Source organism: Phyllostomus hastatus, unplaced genomic scaffold, assembly GCF_019186645.2.
Source record: "Phyllostomus hastatus isolate PE091 unplaced genomic scaffold, TTU_PhHast_1.1 phas_contig_98, whole genome shotgun sequence".
Lineage (NCBI taxonomy): Eukaryota > Metazoa > Chordata > Mammalia > Chiroptera > Phyllostomidae > Phyllostomus > Phyllostomus hastatus.
Window position 1 is genome coordinate 1459956 of NW_025333999.1, and position 17330 is coordinate 1477285.

At 52.7% G+C, this 17330-nt stretch overlaps 2 protein-coding genes across 5 annotated transcripts; both read right to left on the reverse strand.

The window, feature by feature from the left end:
* Positions 1-780: 780 nt before the first annotated feature.
* ELOF1 (elongation factor 1) lies at positions 781-6545 on the reverse strand. Its single transcript, XM_045853305.1, has 4 exons — positions 6424-6545; positions 1904-2037; positions 1710-1780; positions 781-1465 (listed from the first exon to the last, which is right to left on the reverse strand). Exons 2-4 carry the CDS (start codon positions 2017-2019, stop codon positions 1401-1403), a joined length of 252 nt encoding a protein of 83 aa, XP_045709261.1. The 5' UTR covers positions 2020-2037; positions 6424-6545; the 3' UTR covers positions 781-1400.
* Positions 6546-10657: 4112 nt separating this feature from the next.
* On the reverse strand, positions 10658-14418 carry ACP5 (acid phosphatase 5, tartrate resistant). Of its 4 annotated transcripts, none has more exons than XM_045852834.1 (5): positions 14301-14418; positions 12274-12534; positions 11951-12078; positions 11488-11833; positions 10658-11096 (listed from the first exon to the last, which is right to left on the reverse strand). In XM_045852834.1, exons 2-5 carry the CDS (start codon positions 12532-12534, stop codon positions 10845-10847), a joined length of 987 nt encoding a protein of 328 aa, XP_045708790.1. In that variant the 5' UTR covers positions 14301-14418; the 3' UTR covers positions 10658-10844. The 4 variants fall into 4 exon arrangements, with proteins under 4 accessions (XP_045708790.1, XP_045708791.1, XP_045708788.1 ...); XM_045852835.1 differs by lacking the exon at positions 14301-14418 and adding an exon at positions 13922-14280 and having other exon boundaries at positions 12274-12570; XM_045852832.1 differs by lacking the exon at positions 14301-14418 and adding an exon at positions 13922-14277.
* Between the last annotated feature and the right edge of the window lie 2912 nt (positions 14419-17330).

Genomic DNA, 17330 nt, shown 5'->3' on the forward strand with positions numbered 1-17330 from the left:
TGTTGAAGTTTTTAGGGAGCTTAATAGTCTTCCCTATTCCCTTCCCAGAGGTTGGTGGTGGGTGTGGCTCCAAGTTCCAAGCAGCCCCATCTGGGGCGACCATCCTGGAAATTCCAAGGGTTTTAGGAGCTCTGTGCCAGGAACAGGTACAAAGACCCATATATATTGTCTCACACTCCTGCATCTGGCACCACCTCCAGCCTTGGACAAAGGTTCCTTTTGTGGACCCTTACTCCAGAGCTCCCCAGCCCCCACAAAACCAAGAGCTGTCCCCTTAGCCTGGACCCTAGGTTGTGAAGCCAGGTGTCCGGTGTCCTGTGTTTAAGGACCAGCTGTGCTGCATTCTGGCTGTGGGACCTTGAGCCAGTGAACGCCCGTCTCAGGCCTGTTTCTCATCTGCGAGCCTGGGGCACTTGCCTTGCAGGGTGGCTGTTGGGACAAAGGGGTGAGGCAGGCGGGCCTGAGAGCAGCAACTGGCACAGGGCAGCCCTTGGGTGTTACCTCCTTCAGGCCAGGAAGCCCTCCCTGACCACCCTGCCTTCCACCCCCAGGCTCTGTTGGCCCTATTTCTCACTGGAACTAAATGCTTGCTCAGATGCCTGTGGGGTCACTAATGTCCCCGGCACCCAGCAGTGGCCTAGTTTCACCCTGAATGCTTGACTAGTGGACAAGTGTTGGGCAGTTTGGAGGACCGACCACACTCCACTTCCAATGGCCTGCCAGGTCTGTCTTCCTCCCTCCGCTCGCTGAGCAGAACCCAGGAAATCAGAGAGCCAGGAGTTTCAATCAGCTGCTTTATTTAAAGGTTCGTGACTAACAGTTGACCCAACCCAGCTCCTTCATCCTCTATAAAAGCAACTAAACATGAACCAGAGCCGCCCTTCCGAGGGCGCAGACGAAGGGCCTGTGGCTTTGAATCCCAGGCCACAGTCCTGGGAAGGCAGAGGGCAGGCAGTCCAGTTCAAACGGGCAAGTTACTGGGGAGGTGGGTGAGGAGGCTGGAGAGTACTGAGGCTGTCTCTGAAGGGCTTGCCCTCACCCAGGACGTTAGGACATTGACCCCTGGAGAAGCCAGGGCCCTAGAGCCAGGGCAGTCAGGGGCTGAAAGAGGGAGCAAGTCAAAGGCTTTTGGACCCAAAGGAGGTAGTTCAGGCTCCCAGAGTCCAGCAACCCCTCAATTCCAGCGCCTGCCCATGAGCACACCCCATGGCAGCCACACACTCACACTCACATCCACTACACACACACACACACACACACACACACACACACACACACACACAGAGAAGGCTGTAAGGGCCCTGGACCCACACCCTGGACCTCAGGAATGTCTCTGGAATGGTACCCAGCGGGCCGGTCCATGGCAACCGGGCTGCCAAGGGGGTGGGTCCTCTGCATTGCTACTGATTGGCTGCCTCGCAGGCGTCTATCCAATCGCTGTACACGTCCACTGGTTCTGACAGATCTGAGCCACTGAAGTCAAGGGTGACCGCCAGCATCGGACCCCTGCCCTGCACACTGTCACCCCACCTAAGCAAGCAGGTTGCACCCATTCCTATGAGAGGCTGTGGCCTGGCACAGAGCAGGGGCAGAGCTGCACTCTACCCCCTTCCCCTTAGCCAGGTGCCCTCGAGCAGCCTACCCTGGGCAGGGCAGCCCTGAGCACCCCATCCCCACCCCTCGGAAGACAGTAAGTTTCCCAAGGATACATGTGATGGGAGTCTGGAATTCCTCTAGGCACACGGTACAAGAGATGACACCGGTGTTACGGGCACGGTCCCTGGAATGAGAGAAGACGAAGAGACTGTGAGCAAAGAGGCCTGTGCCTACGAAGGAGCCAAGTGCTAACTGAGGGCGGGGGAGCCCAGTGAGGCAGGATTCCTGGCCCCCATTCCGTACTCACATTTTCACGTCACAAGATTTCTCATGGTTGCAGAAGGGGCAGGTGAACTGGGTCTCTAGGGTGCCTGTCATCTTCTTCTTTGGGGGCGGCTTCCGTTTTGACTTTCTGCGCCCCATGTCTGCAGGAGGGTGAACCTGTGGGGGGAGGGAAAAGTCAGCGACTCACGAGATCCATGAGGAGTCCTCCAGATGCTCTGGGAAGCAGGCTGGGAAGATGGTCCTGCTGGCCCACAGTGAAGGGAGAACCTGCATCATGGCACCCTCTGGGGACGGCCGACAACCCCAGTGCACTCTGGGTAGAATGGGTGAGAACAGGTTCTGGATTCTAACTCCGGCATCCTCACTTACTACATGACCTCGGCTAGGTTATTTAATCTCTGTGTGCCTCAGTTCCCTTCTTCATAAAATCGAGATGAGGTCGCCACCACCAAGGGGCTGGCACGACAAATTGTAAGCACCTGCATAGTGTATGGCCCATCCATCTTCAGCACCTGAACAGGAAGCCACAGTTCCTGGGAAGGGTGACACAAGGGACTCTCTGACAGGCCAGTTGCCCAGGGCTGGGCAAAGCCTAAGTGCTCAGGAGCCAGTGGCTTTATTGATTTTAGAAGCGGCTGCTCCTCTTGTTGAGGGACATGCAAGTACCACCCAGGAGGAACGGTGCTCGAGGGACTTGACGGAACACGCCTCCGGTGTGTTTCTGGGCGGCCTGCCCACAGAAGAGGGGATACTGAACAGAGAAGGGCTTCGAGCAGAGAAATGCCATGTGCAAGGCTGAGGGGCGGGTAACTGAGTGCTGGGCTGGTGGCTGGGGAGCACTCAGGTGGGAGACGGGGCAGGCTAAAGAGGGAGCGGGTGGGGTTTCAGCTGGATCCAACAGCCATGGGAGAGATGCAACATCACTGTGTTTTTAAGGGACTGAGGAGTATGGGTCAAAAGTCTGGATGAAGATGAAGTCGGAACTGGGACAGGACTGTTTGGGATGGAGAGTGGGCAGCTGGCCAGACTGCAGAGACAAGTCAGTGGAGTGTGTATAGCTAGAGAAGTGTCCAGAACGACTTCCAAGGCTGTGGTGGGCAACAGAGCCGGTGGGCAGGGGGAGAAGGCTGCATCACTCTGATGTGTCCGAGGGAGAATAAAAATGATGGGGTCGGGTGCCATCGGGACATATGTCCTGGAGGCAGCAACCACTGAGCACATCTCCATGCCAGACTCTGGGCTCAGGACTCTGTCTGTGTTCGCCCTCTCTGAACCTTCCAAGGAGCGCCTTCCACCCCCAATCACACTCTGTCCTCCTCTCTCCCACTGCTGGTTCTAGCATCATCCCTCCATGACAGGGGAGGACAGCAGTCTGCTGGAAGGAAGACCAGGGCTTCATTCATGTTTAACAATCACTTTCTATGTGCCATCCTTACTCTTAATTTTTAAAAACTTTTTCAATTATAGTTTACATTCAATATTATTCTGTATTAGTTTCAAGTGTACAGTCAGGGGTTAGACAATTATATACTCTACAAAGTGTCCCCCTGATATTTTCGGTACCCACCCGGCACCACACATACATATTACAATATTATTGACTATATTTCCTTTGCTGTACTTTACATCCTATAATTATTTTGTAACTACCAATCTATACTTCTCAAATCCTTCACCTTTTCCACCCATCCTCCACCTCTCCTCCCCTCTGGCAACCATCGGTCTGTTCTCTGCATTTAGGAATCTGTTTCTGTTTTTGTTTGTTTGTTTATTTTGTTCTTTAGATTCCACGTTTAAGTGAAATCATATGGTATTTATCTTTCTCTGACTGGCTTATTTCACTTAGCATAATACCCTCTTGGTCCATACATGCTGTTTCAACATTCTCATTTTTTTTTTTAAGATTTTATTTATTTATCTTTAGAGAGGGGAAGGAAGGGAGAAAGAGAGGCAGAGAAACATCAATGTGTGGTTGCCCCTCACGTGCCCCCCACTGGGGACCTGGCCCACCACTCAGGCATGTGCTCTGACTGGGAATCGAACCAGCACCGAGGTTTGCAGGCCAGCGCTCAATCCACTGAGCCACACCAGTCAAGGCTCAACACCCTCATTCTTAAGTGAGGATGCTTCCAAGTCAGAGTAAACAGAAGTAGTTGGCAAAGAACATCCACAGGTCCCCAGGACCACCCATTTGGCTTCCCTTCTTTGCCTTGGAAGAATGTCGGTGGTGCCCACAGAAATGATCTGTGCCCTGGATCCCTCCCTCACACTCTCTCTCTCTATTGGATCAATACCAAACACACTCTTTACTACCCCTCCTGTCATTAGAAAAACGAAAACAAAATACCTCCTTCTCTGCAGGTTTTTCTAGTACAGCTGTCTGCATTTACCCTCGGTGTTCCCTCCCATTCTCTCTCTACCACCTGCCCCATGCTACCCACCCCAAGGGGCAGTCCCCACTCCTCAGGGCACTGGACGCACACACTGGTTCCCTGCTGCCCTTCCCTCACAGCCCTCAGAACCCTGTACTCTCATGCCCCTGACTCATTGGCAGTTCCTTTCACTCTATGCTGCTGACCGCCCCCCACACTGATATGAGTCCACAAGCTCAATCTTTGGGCCTCTTCCCTCTCCCTCTACATGCATCTCCATGGAGATCTCACCCAGCCTGAGAGCTTTAAATGCCTCCTCTACAATGATGCCACCTGCCTCTCTGGCTTTGATGTCTCCTTTGAACCACAGACTCGCCTGTCTACCTGTCTTACTTACATCTCCACCTGATGCTAACAAATGCTTAAATGTAACCTGTTCAAAACTGAGCTCCTGACACCTCAACCTGATCTCTTGAAGTCTTCCCCATCTCAGCAGATGGCAAATCCACCTTTGCCAAAACTTTGGACTCATCCTTGATTCCCCCCTCTCTCACACAGCCCTTATCTGACCCTGATCTTGCTGACCACTTTTCACCATCTCCAGGGTCAGTGCTCAGGTCTGAGTCTGGAGCCCTGGTCATCTCTTGGCCCCGATTATCACAACAGCCTCCTCAGTGGTCTCCTTGCATCTCCAACTCGCATTCCACAGGTAAATTCCACAAAGGTGGGAACTTTTGTCTTTTCTTTGTATCCTCAGAGCCAAAAACTGCTCATGGCACAGAGCTGGCACTCAACAAATGAACGAAAAAACAACGCCAGGCCTTACGCCAAGCCACAGCAATGCTGCAATCAAAGCAGGCAAGGTATCTGCTCTTGTGAAACTTTCTTGTAGTGGATGAAGACAGACCTTTAACAAGTTAACTAAGAAGAGAAATCATTCCAAATATTGTTAAGTCCTATGAGGTGAATACCAGGGCTAAGTGAACACTTCCAGAATGGGGCTACTTCAGATGAGGGTAGAGTGGGAAGCACCCTTTGGGTAAGTCACAAGCTGAGGCCTGAATGAGGAGAGAAGGCACCATGCAAGGTAGTCCAGGCAGAGAGAACAGCAACTGCAAAGGCTCTGAGGCAGAAGCTTTCCTTGAGGAAGAGCAAGAAGGCTGTATAGCTGAAGTTGGGTGAACAGTGGGGAGATGGATATGAGATGTGACAGAAGAGGTAAGAAACAGACCCCACAAGAACTTTAAGGCTTTTGTAGTCAATTCTGTAACCCATGCTTTCACCAGCCAGGGCTGGTTTTCTTTTTTCCAAAGCCTGGCCCTGGGTACCATCTACAACAGAATCACCTGATTGGGGTTGGGGGGTTATCTTCAAAAAAGGCTGATTTCTGAACATCCCCCCAGACTTCCCCCGACTGGAATGTCAGTTCTGGAAGGCGGGGATGGGGCATCATTTGCACACTGCTGAAGCCCCAGCACGCATAGTGCCTAGTATGCATTAAGTGCTTAATAACTACTTTTAAAAATTTATTGATTTGAGAGAGAGCAAAAGGGACGGGGGGGGGGCGGAGAGAGAAACATCAATTTGTTGTTATTTATGCATTCCTTGGTTGATTCTTTTATGTGCCCTGAACAGAGACAGAACCCGCAACTTTGGCGTGTTGGGACCCTGAGTTACCAGGCCAGAGCCTCAGTAACAATTTCTTGAATGAAAAAACAGTCACCTGAATCAGAAGCTACAGATGGGCCTCCAAGTGTCAATTTACCCGGTCACTACAATACCCCAGCCCCACACTAGAAAAGGAGGCTGGCTGGCCTATAAAACCCCAGGGGTCTCGGCCCGTCCCTTCGGTAACAGCGACGTAATTCCCAGCGCGCCCAGGGAGGCATGGTAAAGGGGTCAACCCCGGATCCCGCCTCGACTCAACGAGGCGGGAGTGTGGGCGGTCCCACCAGGCTCTCCAAAGCTTTGGAGGCTCCTCCCGCCGGTAGAAGCCAGGCCTCCGAAGAGCCGCGCTTAGCCGGCTAGGACCCGGAGGAATCAAGCTCCCTGAAGGACCAGCCTCCAAGCTCGGGGCCCTGGGCACCTCCTCCAGGACCCCGTGAGCGGCCCCGAGTCGAAGAGCACCCAGTCTCGCTTGGCTCCAACACCCTCCCGCGCGAACACTCACCAGCACTCTCCTTCCCTCGTTGCGACAGCCGCGTTCACCCAGGAGACAGTGACTTCCGGCTCTCAGCGGAAGTGGAACCTCCTCCCCTCTGCTCACGTCTCACCCATTTGCAGCCGGGACAGCCCATCGAGCAGAGCCCGCCTCCTCCATCTCTGTGCGCACGCGTACTCACGTCGCGGTGGAAGGGGGTTGCCTGGCGGGAATTTTGCAGTGCGCCTGCGCGAGGACTAGAGCGTGTCCGACTGTTGTCAAGCAGAAGCGTAGTACTTCTGGTCACATCCCGGGGGTGGGCATTCCTGCGTTTCTGGGGCGATGGCCAAGGCAGCCCACAGGTGGAAAGGTATCTTTGTCCGCGATCGCATCATCTTCCTGAGGATTCTCACTTGACTTTCCCGATTCAAACACCCGCCCCTCGCAGCCCATCTAACTCTCTCCAATGTGGGATACATTAATATATCCCGGTGGTAAGGAATTGTAAATACTAGTATGGCTGAATCAGGGTGAGGGGAAGCTTGTAAAGCCCTCTTCTCAAGATTTAACAAGGACCTGAGGATCTTACTACAATTCAGCGTTTGGTCACTGGTGACCGTGATAACAGCTGTTTCCTTAGTGTTCAGGAATATAACTTGTAAGGGTGTATATTAATAGACCTATCTCCAGGACTTCCACTAGAGGGCAGCGTTAGCCGTGGAAGTGGCTTTCTGGCAGACCTCTTCTTAGTGCAGGTTACAAACCTGGACACACAGGATGGGATCATACAATAAACAGTGCTTTGCAACTTGCTGTTTTCACTTAATGGTCAACACACATACGGGTAACTTTTGTTTCCAGTAGCTACACATCATAGTGCAACTCTGCCACAGTATCCGGGCAATCCTCTATTTGCTGAAGAGTGCCAGGTTATTCTTCCCTCCCTCCCTCCCTCCCTTCCTTCACAGCTTTATTGAGACATAATTGACAGACAATGAACTGCATGTATTTAAACCATGAAATTTTATGTCTTCAGAAATGCATATACCCATGAAACCACCACCACAATCAAAATAGTGAATGTTCCCATCACCCCAAGAAGTTTCCTCCTGTCTCTTTGTAGTCAATTCCTTCCCTGCCCCCAGCCCCTGGCACCAACTGATCTGTTTTTAGTTCCTATAGCTTTGTATTTTTTCAGAAAGTCACATTAACAGAATAACACAATGTCTAGCCTTTCGAGTTTAGCTTCTTTTACTCAGCTTATTACCTTCAAGTCCATGTTGTGTCTCCGTAGTTTGTTTCTTTTTATCGTTGAGTTGTATTCTGTTATGAGGACATACCAGTTTGTTCATCCTTTCCACTGTTGATGGACATTTGGGTTGGTTTCCAGTTTTGGGGACAATGATGAACAGAGCTCTTGTGACCCGTCTCATTCAGATCTTCGTGGGGATGCTCATGTTCATCTCTTGTTCTGTTCTATGTTTACACTGCAATATGTGATCCCTCTGGAATTCATTCTTGTATACGGTTGGAAGTAGGGTTCAGGCTCTGTCTCCCTCTGGGCAAATCAACAAGGCAGATTATACCTTTTCTGTGAAATTGCAATACCACCTTCAACCTACATCATATTCTGGTGTGTTCTTGAGGTTTTTTCCTGGATTCCCTCTGCATGTTTTCTCAGAGCCAAAGTCGTGCAGGTCTCTCACCTTCTTATTCATAATTCTTGGCCTTGGAAGCACGTGAGGAGGTGGGTGTGGCATGATTCTCCTGGGAAAACCTGCTTGCTGCTTGAGGGTGCTGGTGCCCAGACCAGCATGTGGTGTGAAGAGTAGGGTGGGGGCGTGATAATAGTTGTGACGATTGAATCAGATGTGCTCACTTGGGAAGAGTGAGAAAAGATGAGTCCCTGTGACTGGGCTTGAGGAACTCTGTCAGTTCAGAAGGCATCTTTATAACAATAGCTAGATGCTGGTTGGCATTGTTCCCTGAACCAGACAGAGGTCCTCTGAGGGTGAATGTCTATCCTGCTTTATTGTTTTTTGTGCTCCTGTGTCCCCTGTCTGGCACAGGCCTTGGTCTTTGGTGCTTGGTCGTTGTGGAGGAGGGGGCCAACCCCATCCCTGCCACACGTTCCCAGTGTCAGCTTTGATGTGTCACTTCTCCTTTCCAAGCTCTGGGCCCTGTGAACTGGGACATTGGGCTGATTCCACGCTTTGAGCCCTGCCAATGGGGATATTGGGCTGACCTCTGATTCAGACGCCTTCCTGCTCAGAACCTCTGAGTCAGTGGGAAGAAGCAGTGTGGCCGTGAGCTGCTTTGACTGCCAAGGTGAAGACTAAGAGTCTGACACTTCCTGGACATGACTTTGGGTACTTAATCTGTTCAGTTTCTGTAATGTCCTTTGAGAAGCAAGGCTGATTATGGCCCTTCCCTCGTGGGTCAGAATTAGAAATGATGGTGGTTCTTTGTTTGTTTGTTTGTTTTTGCATAGAGTGTGGCTGGTACTGATGCCAACCAGGTAAACGACAGCTAGAAGGAGCTCAGAGCTGATCTTTGGGTAAGATAGCTTTGCTTAATTTTAGCAGTAACACTTGCACCTTGTAACAAATATGAGACTATGGATATCTCTAAAGTAGTGAATGGAAGGTGCCCCTTCACCAAATTCCTCTCCCCAGCAGTAACCTCAATTAGGTTTTGTCCAGGCGATTTCATTTCATTCAGCTGGGCTGGCAGCTGAATGACAGTTGAGGTCGAGCCAAGGGAGAGGTTTCTGTGACTCATCTGCTGCTGTGGGTGGGTGTTACTCAACTCTCCCCAGAGGGGGAACTGGGCTGCCCTGCAGCTCAGCTCAGGATGCACATTCTGCTTTCAACTTTCATGGTAAGGAACAGGCCCTGAAATAATTCCACTTCTGGAAGTTTTCCTACATACATAGTTGCACAGGTGTGCAAAAGCGTGGGTCCAGGAATGCCCACTTTAGCCATGTTGGTAAAAGGGAAAGATCGGAGATTTCAACGGGCCCCAGCAAGGAGCTAGAGACGTAGGTGGAAGCTCCATGGCTGTTAAAAAGAAGCGCAGTCCTACTCTTGTTTATCCTACAAACATATTTGCCCATGTAGGTCACAGGGACAGGATCACTTGTTGCAGCATTCTTTGAGGATAGCAAAATTACTGGAAGCACTGCTGGCGATCCTTACAGGGGTGTCCAACCCGAGGTCTGCGAGCTGCGTGCAGCCCAGGGTGGCTATGAATGTGGCCCAACACAACATCGTAAATTCACTTAAAACCTTTTTTTTTTGCTCATCAGTTTTCGTTTATGTTTGTGTATATAATGTGTGGCCCAAGACAACTCTCCTTCTTCCAGTGTGGCCCAGAGGTGCCAAAAGTTTGGACACCCCTGTTAGGAGATGTCTGGTCAGATAGGCAGTGGGTCAGGCACACAGCGGGGCTTCCATAGCTGCAGAGAAGCCAGAAGCCACAGAGCGTTGATGGACAATCTCCAGGTAAAACAGACAGGAACAGGAAAGCACAGAGAGCACTTTTGGGGGTGTGGGGCATGCTTGTATCTTAATTGTGGTAAGGGTTTGTGGGTGTGTATCTTTGTCAAAACTTACAGAACTGTACACTTTAAATGTGTCAATTACACCTAAATAAAGTTGTTTGGAAAAACGACAACAAAAAGCAAGGTGCGGATCAGTGAGAAGGGAGGGAAAAAGTCGTTTGCGTTTGCTTTTATTTGCACAGAGAAATACTAGAAGGGAAAAAAAAGCATTTATAAAAAGTTATTCCTAAGAGAGGGGGAGGGAACGACAGGGAAGGGGTGAGAGAGCTCACCTGGCTATAAAAGCCGTATAACCATGTTAACAATCTCGTGTTGAAATGAACGAAATGAGCATCCTGTCAGGAACGGCTGAGTTGTGGTTTAAGTAGAAAGAAGAGTTGTGGTTAAACACGTGCAGTGGATATTGTGTTGCTTTGCATAAAGAAGGGATGTTTTTGTGATGGAGGCGTTCAGCTGGGGAAGGAAAGGAAATGCTGGTGGTGGCTGCCCCTAGGGAGGGGAGCTGGGAGAGGAAGGCTTGTGTGTTGTACCCCTTTTCTGTCTGGTCTTTACTTAAAGTCATGTCCCTGTTTGGGGCCAGCTGGTTGTGGAAGGCAGGTTAAGAGGTGGAGGTACAGGCCAGCAGGGCGGGGAGCCAGACACTCGAGAACCCAGGTGTCTCAACTCACCAGACGGGTGAGCAAAGGGACACTCATGACGCACTTGCAGCCTTGAATCTGTTCTTTTATTGAATGTTTGGCAACGACAGAAGGATGTCAAGTTCAAGAGCATATGTGGTTTTCCTTCTGGCTCAGATGAACTACAGGCCCCTGAGAAGGCCTGTCAAGGGACAAGGGTCTCAGCGGAGCCCCCTGCCCCCGGGCAGGGAATGCCCTCTGCTGCAGACCCCTCACAGGCGCTCGAACCTGGCTCGCCTTGGCAGCCTGGTCTTGAAGAGGGACTTGCCGGAGGCCTCGATGTAAGTGATGCTCATCTCTTTGGGGCTGATCTCCACGTAGGCAAACCCGCCCAGTGAGTTCTCCACCCCGTAGTGGAAGCGCAGGTAGCCACTGGGAACCTTGCGAAAGTGCCTCTTCGAGGGGTCCATGAAGTTCCCAGCCCCACTCAGTACGTAGCCGATGCCGTTCTCATCCTGAAGGTACTGTGGACGGAGGGCTCAGGGTTAGTGGGGCCCCAGCCCCTCAGTGAGGTCGATCCTGGGCATTGTGCCCACCTGTCTTGAGTCCAGGGTCTTGGGTCACCTTGGACAAGGAACATAAATCCCCTTTGGGTCTCAGTTTCCCCACCTGTAGGAGTGTATTGATCCTGCTTCACAAGCCTGCACTAAGCAAGCTACTGGCAACTGGTAGCTATTATGATGACTTTTAGGGAAACTTGGGTTGTTTTCCTGGTTAAAAAGCATGAAGTCTGAGGGGGAGTGACATTTGGGAGACCTCCAAACACCAGGAGGATCCCAGTGTGCCATGTGGCACATCAGCTGGGGTGGGACCCCTTACCTGGCTCCCCACCCCAACCACCTGCAGGCCCCTCACCTGCAGGTTGTGGTCATGGCCACACAGGTAGGCGGTGACCTTGTACGTGTCCAGCAGTGGCAGCAGCTGACGGACCAGGCAGTGGGTGGGCCCGTGCTCGGCAATGGACCACACTGGGTAGTGGCCGGCCACCAGCACATAGTCCTCCTTGGCCGCCGCCAGCTGCTTCTTGAGCCAGGACAGCTGCGACCGGGCCATCTTCAGGTCACGGGGCCTCTGCGGCTGCTGGCTGAGGAAGTCATCCGAGTTGCCACACAGTGTCACTGTGTCCAGCATGAAGATGGCCACGGTCACATTGGACCGTGGGATCTTGAAGTGCAGGCGGTAGTAAGGGCTGGGGAAGTTCCTGTGGAGGAGACGCAGATGGCAGGTACACATGCTGGGCGGTGAGGCCCAGGGTCCTCACAGGCCGGTGGGCCCCTCTGTCCACAGGGCTTGGGGGATGGGAGGGGAGCAGACTCACCAGCGCTTGGAGATCTTGGAGTAGGCGATCTGTGCTGAGACATTGCCCAGATGGTCATGGTTGCCAGCCAGCACGTACCAGGGCACATTGCGGAGGGAAGGGTCAGAGAACACATCCTCAAAGGTCTCCTGCAGCAGACAGAAAGAGCACCCCCACCCCAGGGTCAAGCAGCCACTTCAATACTCCCAGCAAGCCAGGAGCCAGGGACAAGAGAGACGCCGAGTGCTCTATGTCCCCATGAGTGTCAGCTTCCCTCTGCCTTCCTCAGTCAAAAGGTTGAGTGGCTTCTCCCATGTCCCTACCCCCACCTCAGTGGCACACACCTGGAACCTCTTGTCGTTGGCATCCTGCACGCCTGTGAAGTAGAAATTGTCTCCCAGTGACAAGATGAAGTCTGCACCCAGGATCTTTGCCGTCCTAGCAATCTCCTTGGCATTGGCTGTTTCCCGGGCTGTATAGAATGGGGCATTGGGGACCCCTCCCCAGTCACCCACAGCCACAAAGCGCAGGACGGGGGCTGTGCCATCAGCCAGGGGGAGCACCAGCAAGGCTTGCAGGATGAGTAGCACTGTCCTTGTGTCCATCTGGGAGAGGAGAGACAAGCGTCTGGGGACCTGGGGCTGAGGAGTGAGCAAGAGGCTCTTGAGACACCCACTTGCCCTGCTGTGGCCCAGTGGGAAACCCTGGGGGTGCCCTAGTTCCCAGGACTTCAGGGCAAAGTTAGCCAGGAGGGTGAGCGGCGGGTGGGGTCCAGCCAAGGGCCCGGAAGGGTGGCCATGCAGGCTCACCCTGCCCTCCCTCATCCCGGACCCAGCACTCACCCTGGTGGAGGCACAAGCCAGTCGGCTGGGTGCTCCAAGAGGCAGGTGAGTTACAGGGCAGAACTGGCAAGGGCCACTGAGCCTTTATTCTCTGGGATGGAACTGGATCATCAGTGGGGATGATGCAGTTTCTCCGGGCACTGCAGCCCTCCCCTGGGGTCATGTGAGCCTTGGAGTTCCCCAGCCCTGGACGGCCGGTCGGGGTCCGGTCGAGCACACATGTGCCGCCCCGCCTACCCCCACGGCTTCTGTCCACAGGAGCTCGTTTGCGGGGCGGGTTGCGGCGCATTTCCTGCGTGTGCTCTGTGTGTCCCAGCCAGACGGATCTTTTGTGCGTCCACGTTCTCCAAGGACGTGTCTGTCTTTCCGTGTCTGGGTGTGTCCGAGCTGCTTGCTTTGTGTAGCCAGCGCGCCCGCCCGGGTCACACGTCTGCTGCATCCCCATGGATGCGGGCGCTGAGCCGGCGTGGCCCGCGTGTCCGCGGTGTGCAGTGGAGTTCTCCGCTGAAGCTGTGTGGGATGACCACTTGGGTGTCCCAGTTCTGCGCCTGGGTCCTGCTGTGTTGTCTGCGTTGTGTCTCAACGTGAGTTGTGTGTATGGTGTGTGTGGTGTGTGTGACAACATGTGTGTGTCTAAGTGTGTGACCCAGGGTCACCCCCCCACCCCAGTCAGCAGGGTCTCCCTTTTCCAGGAAGTCCTGCCCACACCTTCCTCGGCTCCCCGCCCCCATTCCCGCAGGGGGAACCCAAACAGGAGGCAGCAGCTGACTCTGGCATGTGACCACAGACTTTTGACTTTGATCCCCGCCCTGGGCAGCTGCCTGTAGGCTCCCCAAGTGGCTCCAGCCTCTGAGGGCAGGTGGGCCGGCACTGGGCACTGGGACCCCCCCACACGTGTGGCTCGTTGGACCTGCCTCTCGCCTCCCTGTCTCCCTCTTCCCTCCTGATTAGTGCCCTGCACACTTATGCTGGTCCCTACAGTCCCTTTCCGGGGTGGAGAGGGGCCCCTCATTCAACGCCTGGGTCACCCAGCACCGGCGGGCTGTCCCTCGCTCCAGCCTAGTGAAACAGGAAGCGGGTCACGAGAACAGGGGCAGACCCCTCCCATGGGAGGCGGCCAGCACGTCTGCACCTGCAGGACCGGTCTCACCTTCGGTTGGCCTGGTTGGCAGGGGCCGGGGTCGAGGTCAACGCCAGGCGCCGGGGAAGCCCAACTGCCGAAGTGCGGGGCGCTCGCAGTCAGAGGCTGCCCGCTTTCGGTGGCAGCGGCCCACCCGCCCTGCCTGCGGACTCACGGCCGACCCAGGTGACCTCTGGGGCCTAGCGCTTTCCACCTGGCCCGGCTGGCCACGCCCCGGAATCCTGCTGGGTCACCCAGCGCCGCTCCACCCCTCCTGGCTCCGGCTGCTCAGTTGGAAAACCCGGCGAGCCCCTCAGAGGGCGGCCCATACCCAACTACTGGGGCCCGGGACCACGCTTGGGGGACCCAGTTTCCTCCCCTTCCTCTCACGCAGGCCCAGAGTCACTACCTGCCTTCACACTTGAGGCGCCACAGCCCTGATCCAGCTCTGGGTGGGGCTTCACCCTGGGCCGGGCCACCCTCTAACGAGGAAGTCTGTCGTCTTCAACCTCAATCTCTGGGTCTTTAAAATGGGTGTGAGGGCAAAAAGAGCCAAATCTTCCTTAGAAAGAATTCCAAATCATGTTAGGTTGAAAGGCCCCTCTAGGAGCTAGAACTCAGTCCTTCTAGCCTCCTTTTGAGTGTGGACAGGAATGAAAAGAGTTACTGACTCTCATCCAATGAATCAAGTATGGAAAAGGAAGAGGTGGGACCTTTACAGTGGAGACACCTGGCAGACACCACAACCGAATGGCCCTGCCTAATACTCTAGTAGTGGGTGGGCTTGATATCACGTGGCCCCGACGTATGGAAGTGAGAGGGGCATCTCCCCTCTGTGGGTTTCTTCCAGCAACAGGTAAGCACAGGCTAATGATGAGAACAGTATCAGTTACACCCCACCTGAGGGATATTCCACAGAAGACCTGCTCAGCGCTCTGCAAAACATGTCCCAGTCATGACAAAGACGAAGGTCGGAGGAGCGGTCGCAGACTGGGTGAGGCCCAGCAGACGTGCGGACACGATGGAACGTGGGATCCTGGGCCAGGAAGGGAGCATCGCTGCAAAAGCTGATGACACCCAGATAAAGCTGGGAGTGTCATGATCTATAACACAGCTCAGAAACCTAACTTCTTAGTTGCAGGTGGGTCATGGTCCAGATAGTGAAGACAGAAAGCAGACCAAAGCAGGGGGGAGAAGGGATACATGTCCCGCTCACTGACTCAGCAGTCCTTGAAATTCTACATCTTTTCCATCATCTGGGAAAGAGAGCCTTCGAAACTGTGCTGCATCCCAAGGCCTGAAAGGCTGGAAAGGGCCCGTAGTGCCTAAAGGAAGAAGCCCATTGATACTTTTGGGTATACACGCCCCTTCCCGGAAAGCTAGCACCACATTTACCTGTCAACCAATATGAAACTGCTTCCCCCTCACCCCATCCGCCAACTGTGTAAGTCCTCAGGACAAAGGCTTGGAGGGCTTGGGGCTCTGGGCTCTCTGGCCTCTGGCCACGGGGGTGCTGGCCACCCCAGCCCTTGGCCTCCGCCACCCCTGCACTTGCCACCTTGGCCTTTGGCCGCTCTTACCTTCGCCACCCTCACCCTGCTACACCCTGAAACCGTGCCTTTCGGCCTCCCACCCCAACCTTAGCCAGGAGAGAACGGATCGCCGATAAACCCTGCTTGCACGCTGATAGACTGGCTGGGCTTTAATTCTTTACTGCATCGGTGAGAAGAACCTGGCTTCTGGGAGTTTCTCCAGGAACAGTTCTAGGAGATGTTAGCCACAGGGGAGACAGCGGGGAGCATGTCCGAACTCTTTGTAGTGGTCTCTGCAACTTTCTGTAAATCAAAAACATTCCAAATTAGTGTCACAGGTTCAATTCCCACTCAGGGTACATGCCTGGGTTGCAGGCCATGACTCCCAGCAACCGCACATTGATGTTTCTCTCTCTCTTTCTCCCTCCCTTCCCTCTCTAAAAATAAATAAAATCTTTAAAAATATATTCCAAATTAAAGAAGTTTACTTGAAAATGAGTATAATCCAAGCAACTGCAAAGTGTTTTCAGCACGTGTTGAGCACCCCATGCCTGCCCAGTGCTGGGTGACACGGGCCAGACGGGAAAACCCACCCTGCGGGGCCGGGCCCACGGGCTCAAGGCGTTTGTGGGGCAGCTGTTAGCTACACTCCTTTCTTTGGAGGTCGGGCGGGCGCTCTTTCTCTATTGTATAATTCATGCACTGTCTGGGGCCTTGTTAGAAAGCGCTGTTGGTTATTTTGCCAGCAGAACGAGTACAGACTTCCTCTTAGCAAGATTGTGGTCAGATGTAAACACAGGAAATGGGACCTCACTACAGACTCAGGGCAGTGGTTGGCCTTGGGGGGTGGGGATGGAATTGGGGCTTGGGGACCAAGGGTCTTCAACTCCATTTTACTGTTTTCTTTTACAAAAAAGGAAAAAGATGATCAGAGCCAATTAGGACCAGATGTTAACATTTGCTTCTTCATGTGGCTGGTACAGGAGTGTTTTAGGGGTAATCTATGCTTTCTATACATTTTTTAACATCTTATTGTAATATGTGGTTTTTATTAAAAAGTTGCAAAATGCTGAAAAGTGAGAAGAAAACAATTATACTCTCCAGTAATATTTCTGTCTGGAGAGTAACTATCCATTAATTTTTCTTTTCTGTTGCTTTCTCTGTACTGACATTTATCTTCAGAAAAATGGGATACTACTGATACCATTTTATAAAATCTTAAGGTGTTCATATTTTCTATATATATATTTTTAAATTGTTATGTTTTCACTTTGGCTGGTGTGCCTTAGTGAATTGAGCACTGGACTGCAAAGCAAAGGGTCACCAGTTCGATTCCCAGAGTGTCAGGGCACATGCCTGGGTTGCAGGCCAAGTTCCCAGTAGGGCTGTGTGAGAGGCAACCACACACTGATGTTTCTGTCCCTGTCTCCCCCTCCCCTCCTCTCTAAAAATAAACAAATGAAAAAAATAAAGTTAAAAAAATTATTTTTCATCACCCAAGGACATATTTTTTTTTTTTGCTTTTAGAAAAAGAGGAAGGGAAAGAGGAAGGGAGAGAGAGAAATATTAATGCAAGAGAGAAGTATCAGTTGGCTGCCTCCCAGTCACGCCCTGACCAAGAATACACCCTTCGATTCCAGGAAGACATCCCACGAACTGAACCACACGGCCAGGGACTCCATATTTTTTTAATTAAAAACTTTACAAATGAGCCCTGGTCGGTGTGGCTCAGTGGATTGAACACTGGACTGTGAAGCAAAGGGTTGCCGGTTCAATTCCCAGTCAGGGCACATGCCTGGGTTGCAGGCCAGGTCCCCAGTGGGGGGTGTGTGAGAGGCAGCCACACGTTGATGTTTCTCTCCCTCTCTTTCTCCCTGCCTTCCCCTCTGTCTAAAAATAAATAAAAT

Bases quoted from the DNA above. Each gene is read 5' to 3' on its own strand.
- ELOF1 (XM_045853305.1), bottom strand. From the start codon at position 2,019: ATGGGGCGCAGAAAGTCAAAACGGAAGCCGCCCCCAAAGAAGAAGATG. The intron at 1,781-1,903 runs GTGAGTACGGAA...CTCTCATTCCAG, and splicing joins AAATCTTGTGACGTGAAAAT to GGACCGTGCCCGTAACACCG. The intron at 1,466-1,709 runs GTATCCTTGGGA...TCAGTGGCTCAG, and splicing joins ATTCCAGACTCCCATCACAT to ATCTGTCAGAACCAGTGGAC.
- ACP5 (XM_045852834.1), bottom strand. From the start codon at position 12,534: ATGGACACAAGGACAGTGCTACTCATCCTGCAAGCCTTGCTGGTGCTC. The intron at 12,079-12,273 runs GTGTGTGCCACT...TGTCTGCTGCAG, and splicing joins CCAACGACAAGAGGTTCCAG to GAGACCTTTGAGGATGTGTT. The intron at 11,834-11,950 runs GTGAGTCTGCTC...TCTCCTCCACAG, and splicing joins TCCAAGATCTCCAAGCGCTG to GAACTTCCCCAGCCCTTACT.